At 39.7% G+C, this 17,030-nt stretch overlaps 1 protein-coding gene across 7 annotated transcripts in view; it reads right to left on the bottom strand.

Annotated features, from left to right (window-relative positions):
* Positions 1–17,030, bottom strand: part of LOC122559794 — a 131,865-nt gene that overhangs the window by 46,754 nt on the left and 68,081 nt on the right. For all 7 annotated transcript variants that reach the window (XM_043709868.1, XM_043709844.1, XM_043709879.1 and 4 more), the window contains one exon: positions 3,299–3,421. In XM_043709868.1, the coding sequence (XP_043565803.1) occupies positions 3,299–3,421 (123 nt within the window). The remainder of the gene's footprint in view (positions 1–3,298; positions 3,422–17,030) is intronic.

The raw sequence follows: 17,030 nt of genomic DNA, 5'->3' as shown, positions 1-17,030 counted from the left end.
CCAAGCACTGAGGATGTCACCTAGACAGGGGACGAAACGTTTGCAACAAAAACTTCCAGCTCGGCGAACAGAACCACAACAACGAGCACCCGAGCTACAAATCTTCTCACGAATAGTAAGAGTTATTATTCTCCCACCTTGTTTTATACTTCTCAAGACAGAGGGTCACATCTATTATTATAATATGCCTTGAATTATGCCTTAAACAATTGTAACTGGTTGAGGTGTTAACTGCTCAGACATTTTGGTTGGAAACACCTTATTGCCTGTATATGGGTGAATTGCTGTACTTGGGCTATCTTTTGGCAGTGTCTGTGAATGGGTTCAATACTAATGGCATTTCCTCAGTTTCAGAATGAAACAACAATCAATAAGCAATTTATGATCTAAATATAAAATTGACTTCATCAATAAATATATGAACTCACAAGGACTTAAAACAAGATTTTACAAAAGTGAAAAAAAGTTTCTCAGCCACTTTTTTCATAATAAATTATGCAACCAAGAGCTAAAAAGTCTACTCACTTGCAATGTCATAATTTGCAAATAACATAGAAAATACACAAGAGTAACAAATTATTCAAACACAAAGAAAACTACAATGACTAAAATTCTTTCTGAACACAAGTTTTAATCGAACTATCACAATATTTCAATTTTATATTCCATCTTTTCAGATATTTTAACCATTTTCACCCGGGCAGGTAGGCATTCAACCTATCCACAGGCTTCTGTCAATTGCAATTACCAGTTGGGTGAGCAAAGTGATCTTCTGTCCTTTGGATAGCCATTGCCACAAAATGGTCAGAAATATTTACATTCAACTACTTCATTCTGTGATACATTAATATACTAATTGTGTACAATTTCGGTCTCCTTATTTGGAAAAAAAAAATACAACTGTTTTAAAAGATAGTTTGAATAAGGTTCACAAGACTTATTCCTGGGATGAAGAAAGGTTGAATAGGTTAGGCTTATAGTCTTTGGAATTAGAAGAATGAGAGGTGACCTTATTGAAACATAGAAGATACTGAGGATCTACGTCAGGTGGATAGTTGGAAGATATTTCCCCTTGTGGTGGAGTCTTAAGAATGAGATGTCTTAAGATAGAAAGGAGGAAAATTATTTTTTCTCAAAAGGTTGTAGGAAGGTGGAAGGTAGTGGACAATGGGTATTTAAATTTATTCCAGGTATTTTAGGGAGACTTTTGATTGACAAGGAAGTCATGAATTATAAGGAATAGACAGGAAATTTGAGCTGAGACCACAAACAGATCTGCTATGATTTTATTGAATTGTGGAGCAAATTTAAAGAGAGGCCTTTCTTGCTTCTAACTCAGAGAGTACTATGTTTAACAAAGGTAGTTCTTGCATTGCTTCTCTAATTTCATCATTATAAAAAGTTACCATTGGAACATTCCACAAATAAAATTATCATGATCAAGTTAATACTCATTTGAAAGCTAACATAACATTTACAAAATTTTAAACTGCAATTGTCAATTAAAATGCCAGGGTAACCACCGATAGAATGTAATTTATTGTCAATGTAAATACATATTAACATTTACAGATTGGATACTGGTTTGGAATCAAAGGCTGATCTTTAGCTCACATATTATTGCTGCACAAAAATTGGGAATTTAATTTATATATTAATATTAATGCATAATATGACTTTAGATGCACTAAAATATTCAAACTACTCTTTTTCACTGCAAACCACCATTTTATGCTGCTGTGTTAGGGAGGAACAGCTGTCCACAGCTAAACTAGGTCCGTGACCATTCCCCAAGGTATTTTGGTTTACTTAGCTGCAGACTAATTGGAATCTGGTGGAGTGAACGCAAAGACTCAACATGGTCAGAAGTCTTTTCTAGTAAAAAAAGAGATAAGTTCTTTACACAAAAGATGGGCAGAATGTTCCAGCTGTTGGTAGCAAATTACATTAAAAACTGGCAGAATTTTTAAAATCTATCATGCAATTGTGAGTAGCAATGTTCTACTATATTTTTTAAATGCTTCACTCTCTCCAATGATGCTAAATTAAGAAAATCTGTCGCATTGTGGGAAAAAAAAGCCTGAGCTTTCTGGATAATGATATGAAACATGGAACTATTTAAAGCACAATATATTATTTTTGGACTGCATTGGAAACACTGCAAGTATCTAGAGCTGAACTTGAACATCTGTTATATTTAGTCAATAAGCAGGTGTATGACATGATAGAGTGCACTTCATAAATAATTTAACTTGGGAATAATTTACAACTGGATAGTCAAGATACAGAATGAAATAGTGTACTCAAAAGTGCAATCTATGAAAACTGGAAACTGTCATTGTGAATTTGTTCCAGTTGGAAACTGACAGGTCAACACCTTGACACAGAGGAAATAAAATGCAATGCACTCTTCCACCCAATGTCTGTGACATACATAATGCTTTTCCATCAGACACTTCAAAGTCACTGCATTTGCAGTTAGTATTGAACACAGAAGAGCTGGAAAAATTGGATTCTATAAAAGTCAACAGCCATAAAGGTCACAGACACAGCTGCACAATTTGAGCTGTGTCTCCAACATTCAATTGTGATTATTGTCATCAGTTTGATTCTACTCTGACTAATAGAAGTCCAGTAAGCTCTGCTGTGAAGCTCTCATGCAGGCATGTTCAGGGAGTAATTCAAAAATTTAGACTGTCAATATTATTTGTTTTCTATGGTGTTTAGTGAAACAGCTGCATGTAAATTATATACTCCAAAGAGAATTGGGAGATGTGCGATTTTAATGATTAATCCAGTGAGCAACATTGTATAGTGATTCCTCTTGAAAATACATGGTTGATGGGGAGTGACGATAGGGAGGAATGTAAAAGTGATTGGAATCTAAGGAACTGAAAGTTCTGCAGAAATTATAAGGCTGGAGAAGCTTTCAGAAATTGTGAGGGATGATGCCATGAAAAGCTTGAGGATGAGAATTCTGAATAGAAACTGTTTGGAGACCAGAAACCAAATTGGCCAGCAAGAACAAGAGTGATGGATGCAATCGCCTTAGATATGAGAGTCACAGTTTCACATGAGATGAATTTACAGAGTGGGGTGGATAGTAGGCTGACTAAGAAAGCACACAAGCATTTAGAGAAATCCAGAGATGAAAACATAAATATTAATTGTGCAGCTGCTTTTATTCTCATTTAGTTCAATAGTTATTGATTTTCTTATTCAATTTGTCAATGTTAAACTATCCAGTTCAACACTGATAGACTGAACTAATTCTTCTTAGATATGCATTTATACTTACTACATACTGAAGGTTCAGGTTATCCATCTTGCCATAGCAAAGATCTAGGAGAGTCACAGGTTGGTTAATCAGATTCCTTCCTGACATTAACCACATCATGGAAAGGTTTTCAACATTTGCTGCCTAAAATAATTTAAAGTATAAATGTTCAAAATTAATATCACAATTTTAATTCCAACAATAATAAATCATAATGGTGCATGTATCCCCATGTATTTTAGGCAAGTAGCATAATAAAGTGATTTAATCATCCAAATATGACAACCTAAAACTGTCAAATTTGCAATCTCTTTTGCAGAGGCAATCTAAACTTTTATTCAATGTGCTACTTCATAAAATTGACCTTTTTTCATAGGCAGAATAACAACAGCAGTTAAACTAAGTCAGCCCACTGAATAACTACATCAAAAATTTACAGAACAAAATGCAAAATGCTAAATCTTCTGCAGCGTCCTCCCCACAGCATGCAAAGCTGATCTGATATTGTCTGCATGATGGAAAGGTTATCAGGTTTACGAGAAACACTGAATTTCTAAAATTTAAACCTCACGAGATTTAAATAGAAATACAAAAGAAACAATAGCAATGACATCTTTGGAATACCACATGATGTCTTCAGAAGATTGGTTATTAATGGCCTAAAACATTATGTAGAAAGACATATTAAATCTGATATTAATTACAACAGCTATTCTATTTTATATGTCAGAAAACAAAATAACAAACCCTCCTGCCATTCAGTTTTTGGTTCAGAGGCGGAACTGCCTTGAAGCAATTTTTCAAAGTACTCGTTCAAATTGCAGGACAAAAATAAGAATATTCACATCTTTTAAGAAAAATGTTAAGCATTCAATTCAGCATATTTTCTCCCTCTGATGTGATCCACAAGAAACATGGGAAAAGAAAGCCTGCTTGCTCAGTGCCTGCTGGGAAAACTTCTAGAAAGGTCCAGGAAGAATGGATACCGTTTCCAATAATTTCTCATGGTGCATTCCAGTTTTTGGGTGTTAGCACAAGGAAACGACAAACGTCCATTAAACTTGATCTCTACCCCATTCTACTCAGATACACTAAGGGCTGAGAATTAGTGGCTATAGACAAAAAGGTCAACAAAACTCTTTGCACGGAATTGTGTAATTCTAGCACTGTCTGTGGTTATTGTGAAATCCTCCAAGCTACTTCAAATGGGAACAGTTATTTGACTTCATGTCAGTAAAAACATTAGTTTTTCTTTTGTTTCCTTTCTATTACAGGTGTGCCATCCTTTATCCGATATCCTTGGGGCCAGTTGTTTTATGAACTTCGGAATTTTTCGTATTTCAGAATTAATGACATTTTCACAGTGAAATTAAAAAAAACGTACCAAACAGCTGACCCACATGTGACTAGGACAAGTGCTGAGACACAATTGATGCCTGCCAGTGCTGGGCCACGCTGCCACGTCACATCTGAGTGATGTGCATCAAGTGGGTGTGAAGTTGGGTTACCTGTTTGCACGCCAAAACAACCTTATTATATAAAAACAAACTTCACAAAAGAAATTCTGAATTTTGGAGCTTTTTGGATAAAGGATTGTGTACCTGTACTGTCAAGTAAATGGAACCAATGCCATTGTCTTCAGTTTCCATGGCAAACTCCATTCCCAAAATATTGATTTCATCCCTCTCTAAGGCTGAATCAATCTGTTCTGATCCCAAGATCAATTTCCAAAAAATATGGGTGTACCTAGTCATGGCACAAATAAATAACTCTGCCCACCTCCACCCACATGTCAGCTCATTAGCTGCTGAAACCTCAAGTATGTCTTTCTTACCTCTAGATTTGAATATTTTAATGCATTCCTGGACTGTCCCCTGTATTGGTCATACAAAATTCATATCTTTAATCACACTAAGTTTAGTTCCAAGCATCAGCCCATATCTCAATGGTATACATTGTTTCCTGATTAAATGACATCTCCACAATAAAATTCTTATTCATCTGACCAATTCCTTTCTATAGCTTTGTCTTTCTCTTTCTCTCAATATCTGTATTATTTAAATTCTGACCTCCTCAGCATCCCTGACTCTAAATGCTCCATTCCTGCTGGCTGAGCCTTTAACTTCAAATGCCCTATGCTTTTCTTCTTATTTAATTGTGCCAGCATCACAGGGTAAAATCCATATTCAATGGACATTTACATGAGTAGAACTAGCTAAACCAGTGTGACCAGCTGAAATTTTGGGGTGGTATTTTCCATTTTGAAGTTAAAGCACAGTGAGAGTGCTAAGTCTGCTGGTGTGGACATCAAGCTCCTCAAAGGCTTTAGATTGGACAGAGAAAAGTGGCAGCATTCCTGTGATAATGGGGAGACATCAATGGATGAGCAACCCAAAAAGTAATATTGCGCTTTGCTTTTCTCGGATGAACAAGAACTCAGATACATTGCACTGCATAAACTTCACTCCATCTTCAATTAATTAATTAGTCTTTTTCTCTTCTGCGGGCTACAAGTACAACCCACAAATCCTCAGCAAGGAACAGGTCACTGCCCAAGTACCTCTGAGGAGGAAATGTGTGAAACCTCAAAAGGACATTTGCAAGACGTTCACCTGTACCTGCCACCAGCACATCTCAGAGGATACCTTAGCTAAAGCAGATTCAGAGGTGTGACATGGTAAGCAAATCACTGACATGTGTTTGCTCAGCCAGTGAATGAGGAAGTACCAGAGTCTTTGACATTCAGAGGGCTGTCAAAGGCCAAACACCTAGCCAAGCCCAGGCAGAAGACATGCCTCTATACTTAGCAATAACGGACAAGATCAATTAGCAGAGAGAGGCATGACAACATCAGGCAGTCATGCCAGAATTCCTCGGTAGGCTGGGATGAGAGATAGAGGAGTCCAAGTTCTAACTATGGAATGGTCTAGCATAAAAGCACGTGGCTGCCATGAAAGGGTGGTGCTTGCCAGATGCGGATCCAATAAAACACTCAGTGATTGTCAGAATTGGACGAGGACCTATACTTCAAAGCTATCGCCAAAGACACTCAGCATGAATAGAAAAACAACAGGGGGACAAGGCACATTGTCCTCACTTTGGGTGGCCAACTTGTCAATAAGTGGAGCAAACCAGTACAATAGTCAAGCACCCCAGTAACTCATTCTCAGGATACTCTAGAAGTGCCCATCCCTTCTACCTATGACCCCAATGCCTGCAGCAGCTCAAGCTAAAGAGAGTGAGCTTGTATCTGTGCTGAAGATTCTGAGTGGGTCTGGATGTTTTCAGCCCAAGAACTCTGATGATTGCCCAAGTCTTCAAGATCACCAGGGTGTTACACACAACATACTCTTTCCACTCTAATTGGAGAAGTCGGACTTGAACCCAGCCGTAGTGGGAGAGAAAGGAAGATTGAGACATTTAGATGGCATGAGTGGCAAGGGTGCTCAAACATTATATGCTTTTTGGGAGGGTTCGAACTAATTCAGCAGTGGGATGGGAATCTAATTGATAGTTCCAGTGTCCAGGAGGTTGAGAGCAGTCAGGTCAAAAATAAGGTTTCAAGGTTGCAAGAGTGCACCAGCAAACAGGAAGGAGGTTTGAAGTGTGTCTATTTCAACGCCAGGAGAATCCGGAATAAAGGGGGTGAACTTGCTCCATGAGTTGATACCTGGGATTTCGATGTTGTGGCCATTTCAGAGACATAAATAGAGCAGGGATAGGCATTATTGTTGCAGGTTCCAGGATTTAGATGCTTCAGTGAGAACAGAGAAGATGGTAAAAGAGGGGTAAGTGTGGCATTGTTAGTCAAGGACAGTATTACGTGGCAGAAAGGACATTTGAGGACTCGTCAACTGAGGTAGTATGGACTGAGGTTAGAAACGGGAAAGGAGATGTTACCCTGTTGGGAGTTTTCTATCGGCCTCAGAATACCTCCAGAGATGTAGAGGAAAGAATAGCAAAGATGATTCTGGATAGGAATGAGAGTAACAGGGTAGTTGTTATGGGGGACTTTAACTTTGATGACTGGACACACCATAGTTCAAATACTTCAGATGGGTCAGTTTTTGTCCAATGTGTATAAGAGGGTTTCCTGACATAGTATGTAAACAGGCCAACAAGGGGCGAGGCCACATTGGATTTGGTGTTAAATTTGGAGGTAGGTGAGCACTTTGATGATAGTGATCACAATTCGGTTATGTTTAGCGATGAAAAGATATAGGTAGGTATATACTGCAGGGCAAGAGTTATAGCTGGGGGAAAGGCAATTATGATGCGATTAGGGAAGATTTAGGATGCATAGGATGGGGAAGGAAACTGCAGTGGATGGGCACAATTGAAATTTGGAGCTTATTCAAAGAACAGCTACTACATGCCCTTGATAAACATTTACCTGTCAGGCAGGGAGGAAGTGGTTGAGCGAGGGAGCCGTGGTTTACTAAGGAAGTTGAATCTCTTGTCAAGAGGAAGAAGGCAGCTTATGTTAGGATGAGATGTCAAGGCTCTGTTAGAGAGGTTGAGAGTTACAATGTAGCCAGGAAAGACCTAAAGAGAGAGTTAAGATGAGCCAGGAGGGGACATGAGAAGTCCTTGGCAGATAGGATCAAGGAAAACACTGAAGCTTTCTATACTTATATCAGGAATAAAAGAGTGACTAGAGCATGGTCAGGGGTAAATTAAGGACAATAGTGGGAAGTTATGCGTGGAGTCCAAGGAGATAGAAGAAGTGCTAAATGATTTTTCGTCAGTATTCACACTGGAAAAAGACAATGTTGTCAAGGAGAATACTGAGATACAGGCTACAAGATTAGAAGGGATTGAGGTTCACAGGAGGTGGTGTTAGCAATTTTGGAAATTGTGAAAACAGATAAGTCTCCTGGGCTGGATGGGATTTATCCTAGGATTCTCTGGGAAGCCAGGGAGGAGATTGTCGAGCCTTTGGCTTTGATCTTTACGTCATTGTCTACAGCAATAATGCCAGAAGATTGGAGGGTAGCAAATGTTATCTCCTTATTCAAGAGGGGAGTAGAGACAACCCTGGTAATTATAGACCAGTGAGCCTTACTTTGATTGTGGGTAAAGTGTTGGAAAAAGTTATAAGAGCTAGGATTTATAATCATCTAGAAAGGAATAAGTTCATTGGGGATAGTCAACATGGTTTTGTGAAGGACAAGTTGTGCCTCACAAACCTTATTGAGTTGTTTGAGAAGGTGACCAAACAGGTGGATGAGGGTAAAGCAGCTGATGTGGTGTATCTGGATTTCAGTAAGGCATTTGATAAGGTTTTCCACGGTAAGCTATTGCACAAAATAGGGAGGTATGGGATTGAGGGTGATTTAGCGTTTTGGATCAGAAATTGGCTAGCTGAAAGAAGACAGTAGGGGGTAGTTGATAGGAACTGTTCATTCTGGAGTTCAGTTACTAGTGGTGTACCACAAAAACCTGTTTTGGGACCATGCTGTTTGTCATTTTTATGAACGATCTGGATGAGGGCGTGGAAGGACGGGTTAGTAAGTTTGCGGATCACACTAAGATCGGTGGAGATGAGGACAGTGCCGAAGGATGTTGCAGCTTACAGAGGGACATAGATAAGCTGCAGAGCTGGGCTGAGAGGTGGCAAATAGAGTTTAATGCGGAAAGGTGTGAGGTGATTCACTTTGGAAGGAGCAATAGGAGTAGACAGTACTGGGCTAATGGTAAGGTTCTTGGTAATGTAGATGAGCAGAGAGATTTTGGTGTCCATGTACATGAAAGTTGCCACCCAGGTTGATAGGATTTTTGAGAAGGCATACGATGTGTTAGCTTTTATTGGTAGAGGGACTGAGTTTCAGAGCAAGCAGCCTACAAATCTTGATGCGCGTACAGTTCTGGTGACCGATTATAGGAAGGATGTGGAAGCTTTGGAAAGGGTTCAGAGGAGATTTACTAGGATGTTGCCGGGTATAGTGGGAAGGTCTTATGAGGAAAGGCCGAGGGTCTTGAGGCTGCTTTTAGAGAAAATTTAGAGAGAAGGTTGAGAGGTGACTTAAATTTAGACATATAAGATAATCAGAGGGTTGGATAGAGTGGACAATGGGAGCTTTTTTCCTCGGAAGGTGATGGCTAGCACGAGAGGACATAGCTTTAAATTGAGGGATAACAGATTTAAGACAAATGTCAGAGATGGTTTCTTTACTCAGAGTAGTAGGGGCATGGAACACCCTGCCTGCAAAAGTAGTAGACTCGCCAACTTTAAGGGCATTGAATGGTCATTGGATAAGCATATGGATGAACAACGGAATAGTTTGGGTTAGATAGGCTTCAGATTGGTTTCACAGGTTGGCACAACACAAAGGGCCTGTACTGCGCTGTAATGTTCTATGTTCTATGTATACTGCACTTCTCTAAATATGAATTCACTTACAGTTATAGTATCTGAAGGTGGTGGATGAGGTGTCAATCTTGCAGAAAGCTTTGCCCTGGATGTGAAGCTTCTTGGTACTGTTGGAGCTGCATCCAACAGGCAAGTGGATAGTATTCTGTCAGACCCTTGACTTATGTTTTGTTATTGACAGTCATTGCGAAAACAAAGGGTGAATTACTCAAGGCAGGAATTCCAAGTCTCTGACATGTTCTTGTAGTCACAGTATTTATATGAGTAGTTCAGTTCGGTTTCTAGAGTATGGCAATCCCCAGGATGTGGACAGTAACTTCAACAATGATATTATTATTGAATGTCAAAGGGCAATGGTTAGATTATCTCTTGTTGGTGATGGTCATTGTCAGTTCTACTTATCATTTATTAGCTCAAATGTCTTGCTACATATGGATACGAACTGCTTCAGTATCTGCATTGTGCAATCAGTAATAAATATCCACACTTCCGATCTCATGATGGTCAGCAGATCAATAAAGTTAAGCAGCCTGAGAAAATTTAGAGATTAGAGAGCAAGGAGAGGGAAGGCCTACAACTCAGTGCTTTATAACCAAGAAAACATGCTTGGCAATACAGTCTCCAAATTGTTGCTCACACATACTGATCCAAAAGAGAGAGTTCTTCAGGTTAAAGATGCACAACAGTCTGACGGGGAGCTTCCACCAGTAATATAGAATCTGGGATTACTGGGGAGAATTGTTTTAAATTGCTCAAGGCAGACTTGACCTGGAAAGAAGGTGCCATCAGGAAGATGAAAAGGAAACTAAAGCTTTGGTTGCAACTCTTGCAAGACGTTTGCAAACTACACTATCTGGAAGTCGGCAGCCAGATGCCTTATTTTCTCTCCGTCAGCAATCATGCTCAGGGATGACCTGCCTGCCTTGTGTTCTTGGCCACATTAAATCTTTGATATGTCTACGCGCTTCATAATGTTTATATACCACATTTGATCACATGCTCCTCAACCAGCAGCTCACAATCGGACACTGCAACCGATAACCACACATCAATATTTTGCACAGGCAGCCAGGGCAGCGCATGATCAGTACAAACATTCCCCTTTGCCAGAATCAATATAAGTCTGTTCATTCTGTTGTTGTGATCGTAAGCCAGAGTCCCACTGTGTTCTTTTTAAAATGTTTAAATCTCCGCAGGGGTGCAAGTAGAAAAACATTAAAGGAGCAAATTCTATGCTTCCAAAGTTTGATTTCTGTCAAATGGTGTGAATTTCTCATCGCTGCATTGGCTATCAGATGGGATGTAAACTGAGGTGTTGGTTGGAGCGGGTGTGGCAGATGTTTCAAAATCCTTCTTGCATCCGACTCCAGACAAATTTCAAATTTTAATTCAGACAAAATTAAATCGAGTCTTTAACATTTTAGCCAAAGGCTACATGAAAAAAGTATGTTTTAAACTTTCATTCAAATTTGAAAATTTGGATTGAAGATTCACATTTCAAAGTAGGCAGAGCAAGTGATTTGCTCTTGCTCAGATCCTGTCAAAGCATTTGCTCAACCATAAGTTAGCTTCCATCAAAACTTGGTCTAAAATCAACTAACTCCATCTGGACCGTAAGTGACAGATCAGATGTTTAGAATGTATGAAAACAAATACTTTTTTTAAGCTGAATTGTATTTGTTTTTATAATTGCCAAATTAAATTGATCACGTATAAATTTGAGCAAGCAAAATGGCTACAAGCCATAAATTTGATTTATGGTCATTTTAACAACCTGGCATTAACAAATGAAAATATTACTTCGAAAAAGGAAGAATTAACACAAAGTATTTTGAAGCATTTCTCAAATCGAAACTACACTAACAGTCCAGTAAAACATTCCTTAAAAATTTGGTTTACTTAAATAATTTTGATTTCGTTTTTTTGTGAGAAATCTAATCAACTGTGCAAATTAGAAACAAGCTGAATGCTCTCTAAGAACTTTTTTTAAAATATGTTGATTTAAAAAATGTGTGCGATGCGTGTTTATGCAACCCACAACTTCAGTTTATGCTGCTCACTAGTTAGACATTCCCTAGAAGCAGTCTCAGGACATTTTCTCTTGCATACAACTATAACTATTTATTGTTAAAGTGAACATACTTGGTTTTCAAAGTGCTGATGAATTAAAAATTATGGAAGCAATTCTATCATTTCTGTATGAGCCAACTAAATTAAGTGAAGACCTTTTTCCAAGGCTTATCTTCATACCAAGATTACCAGCTGGTGCGCACCTCTGTGCTTAGCTGTAGTTAAAGCTCCTCAGGAGATCTGCTTCCTGAACTCTTGCTCCCAGTAGACAAAGGATGAGCTAGAAAACTGTCAGTTTACTAGAGGGGAATTTTTTTGCTGTTGCCTGGCAACCATCATCTGAACCGTACATTTGACTGCACTATTACAGTTATCACATGCTATTAAAATGTAACATGGAACAAAGTACAAATCAAGAAGAGGTTTACAAAATTATGAGGGGCATGGATAGGGTAAATAGACAAAGTCTTTTCCCTGGGGTATGTGTATGGAATGAGCTGCCAGAGGAAGTGATGGAGGCTGGTACATTTGCAACATTTAAGAGGCATTTGGATGGGTATATGAATAGGAAGGGTTTGGAGGGATATGGGCTGGGTACTGGCAGGTGGGACTAGATTGGGTTGAGATATCTGGTTGGCATGGACGGGTTGGACCGAAGGATCTGTTTCCATGCTGTACATCTCTATAACTCTATAACTAACAATCGTTACAACTGTTCCACATTTATAAATAAGTTGTGATAGTTGTTTGCCACTTGATTTTATAAGTTATCATACAATCTTGAATCATGAATTCTGTTGCCTCAGATATCCGGTAAATCTTTTATTTTTTTTCACAATCTTGTTTTTCAGTATTTCAGTGCAAACATGTTACTTGAAAATGAAACAATGGCCAGGATCAACAGAATCAGAATTTTCAGAGTAGATAGGTGCTTGGTGACTGTGCAGACTTACTGAGTGGAAAGGCCTATTTCTGTGCTGTAAAACTGTATGTCTACTACAAGCCAGAAGCATGATTGAATATTCCTCACTTGCCTGGATGAAGTCAGCTCTAAAACTTAAGAAGCTTGACACCAGTCCAGACAAAACAGACCAATAGAAAAACACTATCTTGAACCACCTTTAACATTAACAATGGACAGTGGCAGCAGGGCGTACCATTTACAAGATGCAGGATAACAACTCACCAAGGCTCTTTAGCCATTACTTTCCAATCTTAAACCTCTACAGTCTAGAAGGATAGGTGTTGGCATTCTCATGTTTTGGCTGAATGTTTTGTTCAAAATCTGACAGTTGTGCTGGACGATTCATAATTATGTTTGGAATAGAGAGAGAGACAAATGAAGCATTAAGAACAGAACTACAAAACCATTAGAATGTGGCCATTTGGAAAGTGAAGTCAAAGATTGTGTAGGTTCGAGGCAACATTTCTTATAGTTCAGCCAGTCTGCTGTTTAAAGCAACACAGATCCAGGATCCAGTGGAAAAGTTATGGTTGGAACAAAACTGGCCAAGACAACAGTCACTCAGGGTAGTAGCATGTGCTACTAATAAAATAAAATGTTACATAAAACTGCCCAGGTACTAGTCAGCATTTGCTCCCTCACAACAAAATTTTCTCTTGAAATAGGGCTCATCTCAGTCCAATGAAATTCTTTTAAGTACAGGAGTAGCCAAAACTATAATAAGAGAAAGAAAGACACATAAGTATGTAAGTTGAGAATGGGGTGCTGGAAAAGCACAGCAGGTCAAGAAGCATCCGAGGAGCACGAAAATTGACGTCCCGGGCAAGAGCCCTTCACCAGCAATGAGGCTTATGAGCCGAGGGGGTAGAGAGATAAATGGGACGGGGATGGGGCTGGGGGGAGGTAAGCTGAGAGTGTGATAGGTAGATGGAGGTGGAGGTAATGGGGATAAGTCGGAGAGGAGAGTGGAACGGATAGGTGGGAAGAAAGAGGCCAGGTAGGACAGGTCATGAGGGTGGTATCGAGTTGGAAGGTTGGAACTGGGATAAGGTGGGGAGGGGGAATGAGGAAACTAGTGAAGTCCACATTGATGCCATGTGGCTGGAGGGTCCCAAAGTGGAAGATGAGGCATTCTTCCTCCAGTCAGGTGGTTAGGAGGCCCAGGACCTGCATATCCTTGGTGGAGTGGGAGGGGGAGTTGAAGTGTTCAGCCACAGGACAGTACAGTTGGTTGGTCCTGGAGATGTTCTCTGAAGCACTCTTCAAGTAGGCGTCTTGTCTCCGCAATGTAGAGAAGACCACATCAGGAGCAACAGATACAGTAAATAACATGTGGAAGTGCAGGGAAAACTCTGATGGATGTGGAAGGCTCCTTTGGGGCCCCTGGACAGAGGTGAGGTGGGGGGGGGAGGCGTACAGAGTGGCGGGAATGGTCTTTACGGAAAGCAGATAGAGGTGGGGAGGAAATATTTCTTTGGTGGTGCGGTCCATTTGTAGGTGGCGGAAATGACGAAGGAAAATGCAACATACGCGGAGGTTGGTTGGGTGGAAGGTGAGGACCAAGGGGTGTTCTGACCTTGGTGAGGTTGGAGGGCGGTGTTCGAGGGCACAGGTACGACAAGTGGATGAGATGCGCTGGAGGGCATCATCGACCACATGGGAGGGGAAACTGCAGTCTTTGAAGAAGGAGGCCATCTGATGTGTTCTGTGGCGAAATTGGTCCTCCTGGGAGCAAATGCAGTGGAGGCGGAGGAATTGGGAATAAGGGATAGCGTTTTTACAGGAGGCAAGATGGGAAGAGATGTAGTCCAGGTATCTGTGGGAGTTGGTGGGTTTGTAGAAGATGTCCGTGTTGAAGCACTAGTGGTATGTCCTGCCTATCTATTATAGGTCTTGGCTTCTTAAGGTGGGTGATGTAATTTCCAGTTCTCTTTTTTTAAAGGAAAGGCAGATAGGATCTAAATCAACGTGTTTATTGATGGAGTTCTGGTCAGAATGCCATGCCTCTAAGAATTCTTGTGCGCTTCGCCTGTCCTAGGATGTGTGTGTGTTGTCCCAGTCAAAGTGGTATCCTTCTTTGACTGTATGTATGGAAACTAGTGATATTGGATCGTGTCTTTTGGTGGCTAGTTGGACCTATGCCTCACCATCCACTTCACATTCAATAACAAAACATACAAACGAGTCAATGGAACACCCATGGGATTACCAATATCAGGTCTCATAGTGGAAGCAGTAATGCAGAGACTTGAACAAGCTGCTCTCCCATCCATCCAACCCAAACTTTGGGTCCGCTACGTGGATGATACCTTTGTAACCGCAAAACGGAACAAATTACAGGAAACATACAACACCATCAACAATATCCTGACAAACATAAAATTCACAAAAAAGGAGAACGACAACAGACTCCCATTCCTAGACGTGACAGTTGAACTGAGAGCTTCAAACCAGAGTCTACAGAAAAACAACAAACACAGACTAAATACTTAACTTCAGAGGCAATCATCCCAACATCCACTAACGGAGCTGCATCAAGACATCATTTCAACAAGCTACATCATACTGCAGCACCCAAAAACTACAAAAGCTGAAGAAAAACATTTATACAATGTTTTCAAGAAAATCGGATACCCAATAAACACAATCCGCCTATTCCTCAGAAACAAACCCAAACAAGCAGACAGAACGTAACCAAAAACTATAGCCACATTACCTTAGATTAAAGACATATCAGAAATGACTTCCAAACTACTCAGACCCCTTGGCCTCATGGTAGCCCACAAACCTACCAACACACTTAAACAGCGACTAATGAACCTAAAGGATCCATTAGATACTACCAGCAAAACTAACGTCATTTATAAGATGCCATGCAAGAACTGTAAAAAAACACTACTTTGGACAAACAAGCAGGAAACTTGCCATCAGGATACACAAACACCAATAAGCCACCAAAAGACACAATCCACAACCACTAGTTTCCATACATACAGACAAAGAAGGACACCACTTTGACTGGGATAACACACACATCCTAGGACAGGCGAAATATACAAGAATTCTTAGAGGCATGGCATTCTAATCAGAACTCCATCAATAAACACATCGACTTAGATCCTATCTATCTTCCCATAAAAAAAACAGAAATGACATCACCCACTTTAAGAAACCAAGATCCATAAATAGAGAGATGGGACATACCAACAACGCTTCACTGGAGACTCTCATTGATGATATTACTTAGTATGGTGACAAAATATCTGAAAACAAACCTTCCAGCTCAGCAAGTTAACTTACATACTTATCATCAACCTGAGCTAAAAATCTTCTCAAAAATCACGAGGAAAGGCACATTTCCAAAGCCAGGGAAACTGTAATATCAAGAAAGATTAAGAATAGCTTTTGTTCACATTGTAGTTTGTTGTATTAATGCATAAGATAAACATCTCTCAATGGCTTCACACTAGCTGGAAGCAAATCCAAGGTTACGAATATTGAATGTAAAATAATAATGATGATCACCTCCAAAAAGTATTTTAGAGTCAAGAAATTTTAACTCAAAATTTTAAAATTTTCCAGGTGCAAAAACCTCCTTATTTCCACTGATATAAGACAATCTTAACAGCCGAATCTAATAATTCTCATATAAATTACTCCTAGTACACTGCAATCATAAAATCAAATATATTGAGAGTGATCTGAAACATGACCAATGTGGAATTTCCAGTATCCGTCAGGTAGCATCACTGAATAACCACACTTATACCACACAGTAATGGCAGTGGGATAGCAATATAATGGGACATCAATACCAACACAATGAAAAATACATTGGGAAAATACCAATAATTTGCTAATCACAGAAGTGTTACAGTTTAGAAGGAAATCATTCAGCTCATCATGTCAGGATAATGAAAGTCAAGAAGCCTGCTCAGCATATAAATAGTGCACGTACAATGTACAAAATAGTTCAGCAATGTAATTTCATGTCCATGCTTTTTCTTAAGAAGTAACTTGAGAAACAAACTGAGTGATTTCATTTAGAGTTACAGAGTCATAGAGATGTACAGCATGGAAACAGACCCTTCGGTCCAACCCGTCCATGCCAACCAGATATCCCAACCCAATCTAGTCCCACCTGCCAGCACTCTGCCCATATCCCTCCAAACCCTTCTTATTCATACACCCATCCAAATGCCTGTTAAATGTTGCAAATGTACTAGCCTCCACCACTTCCTCTGGCAGCTCATTCCATACACATACCACCCTCTGTGTGAAAATGTTGCCCCTTAGGTCTCTTTTATATCTTTCCCCTCTCACCCTAACCTATGCCCTCTAGTTCT

The sequence above is a fragment of the Chiloscyllium plagiosum genome, chromosome 2, assembly GCF_004010195.1.
Source record: "Chiloscyllium plagiosum isolate BGI_BamShark_2017 chromosome 2, ASM401019v2, whole genome shotgun sequence".
Lineage (NCBI taxonomy): Eukaryota > Metazoa > Chordata > Chondrichthyes > Orectolobiformes > Hemiscylliidae > Chiloscyllium > Chiloscyllium plagiosum.
This window is presented reverse-complemented; position numbering and strand designations above follow the sequence as displayed.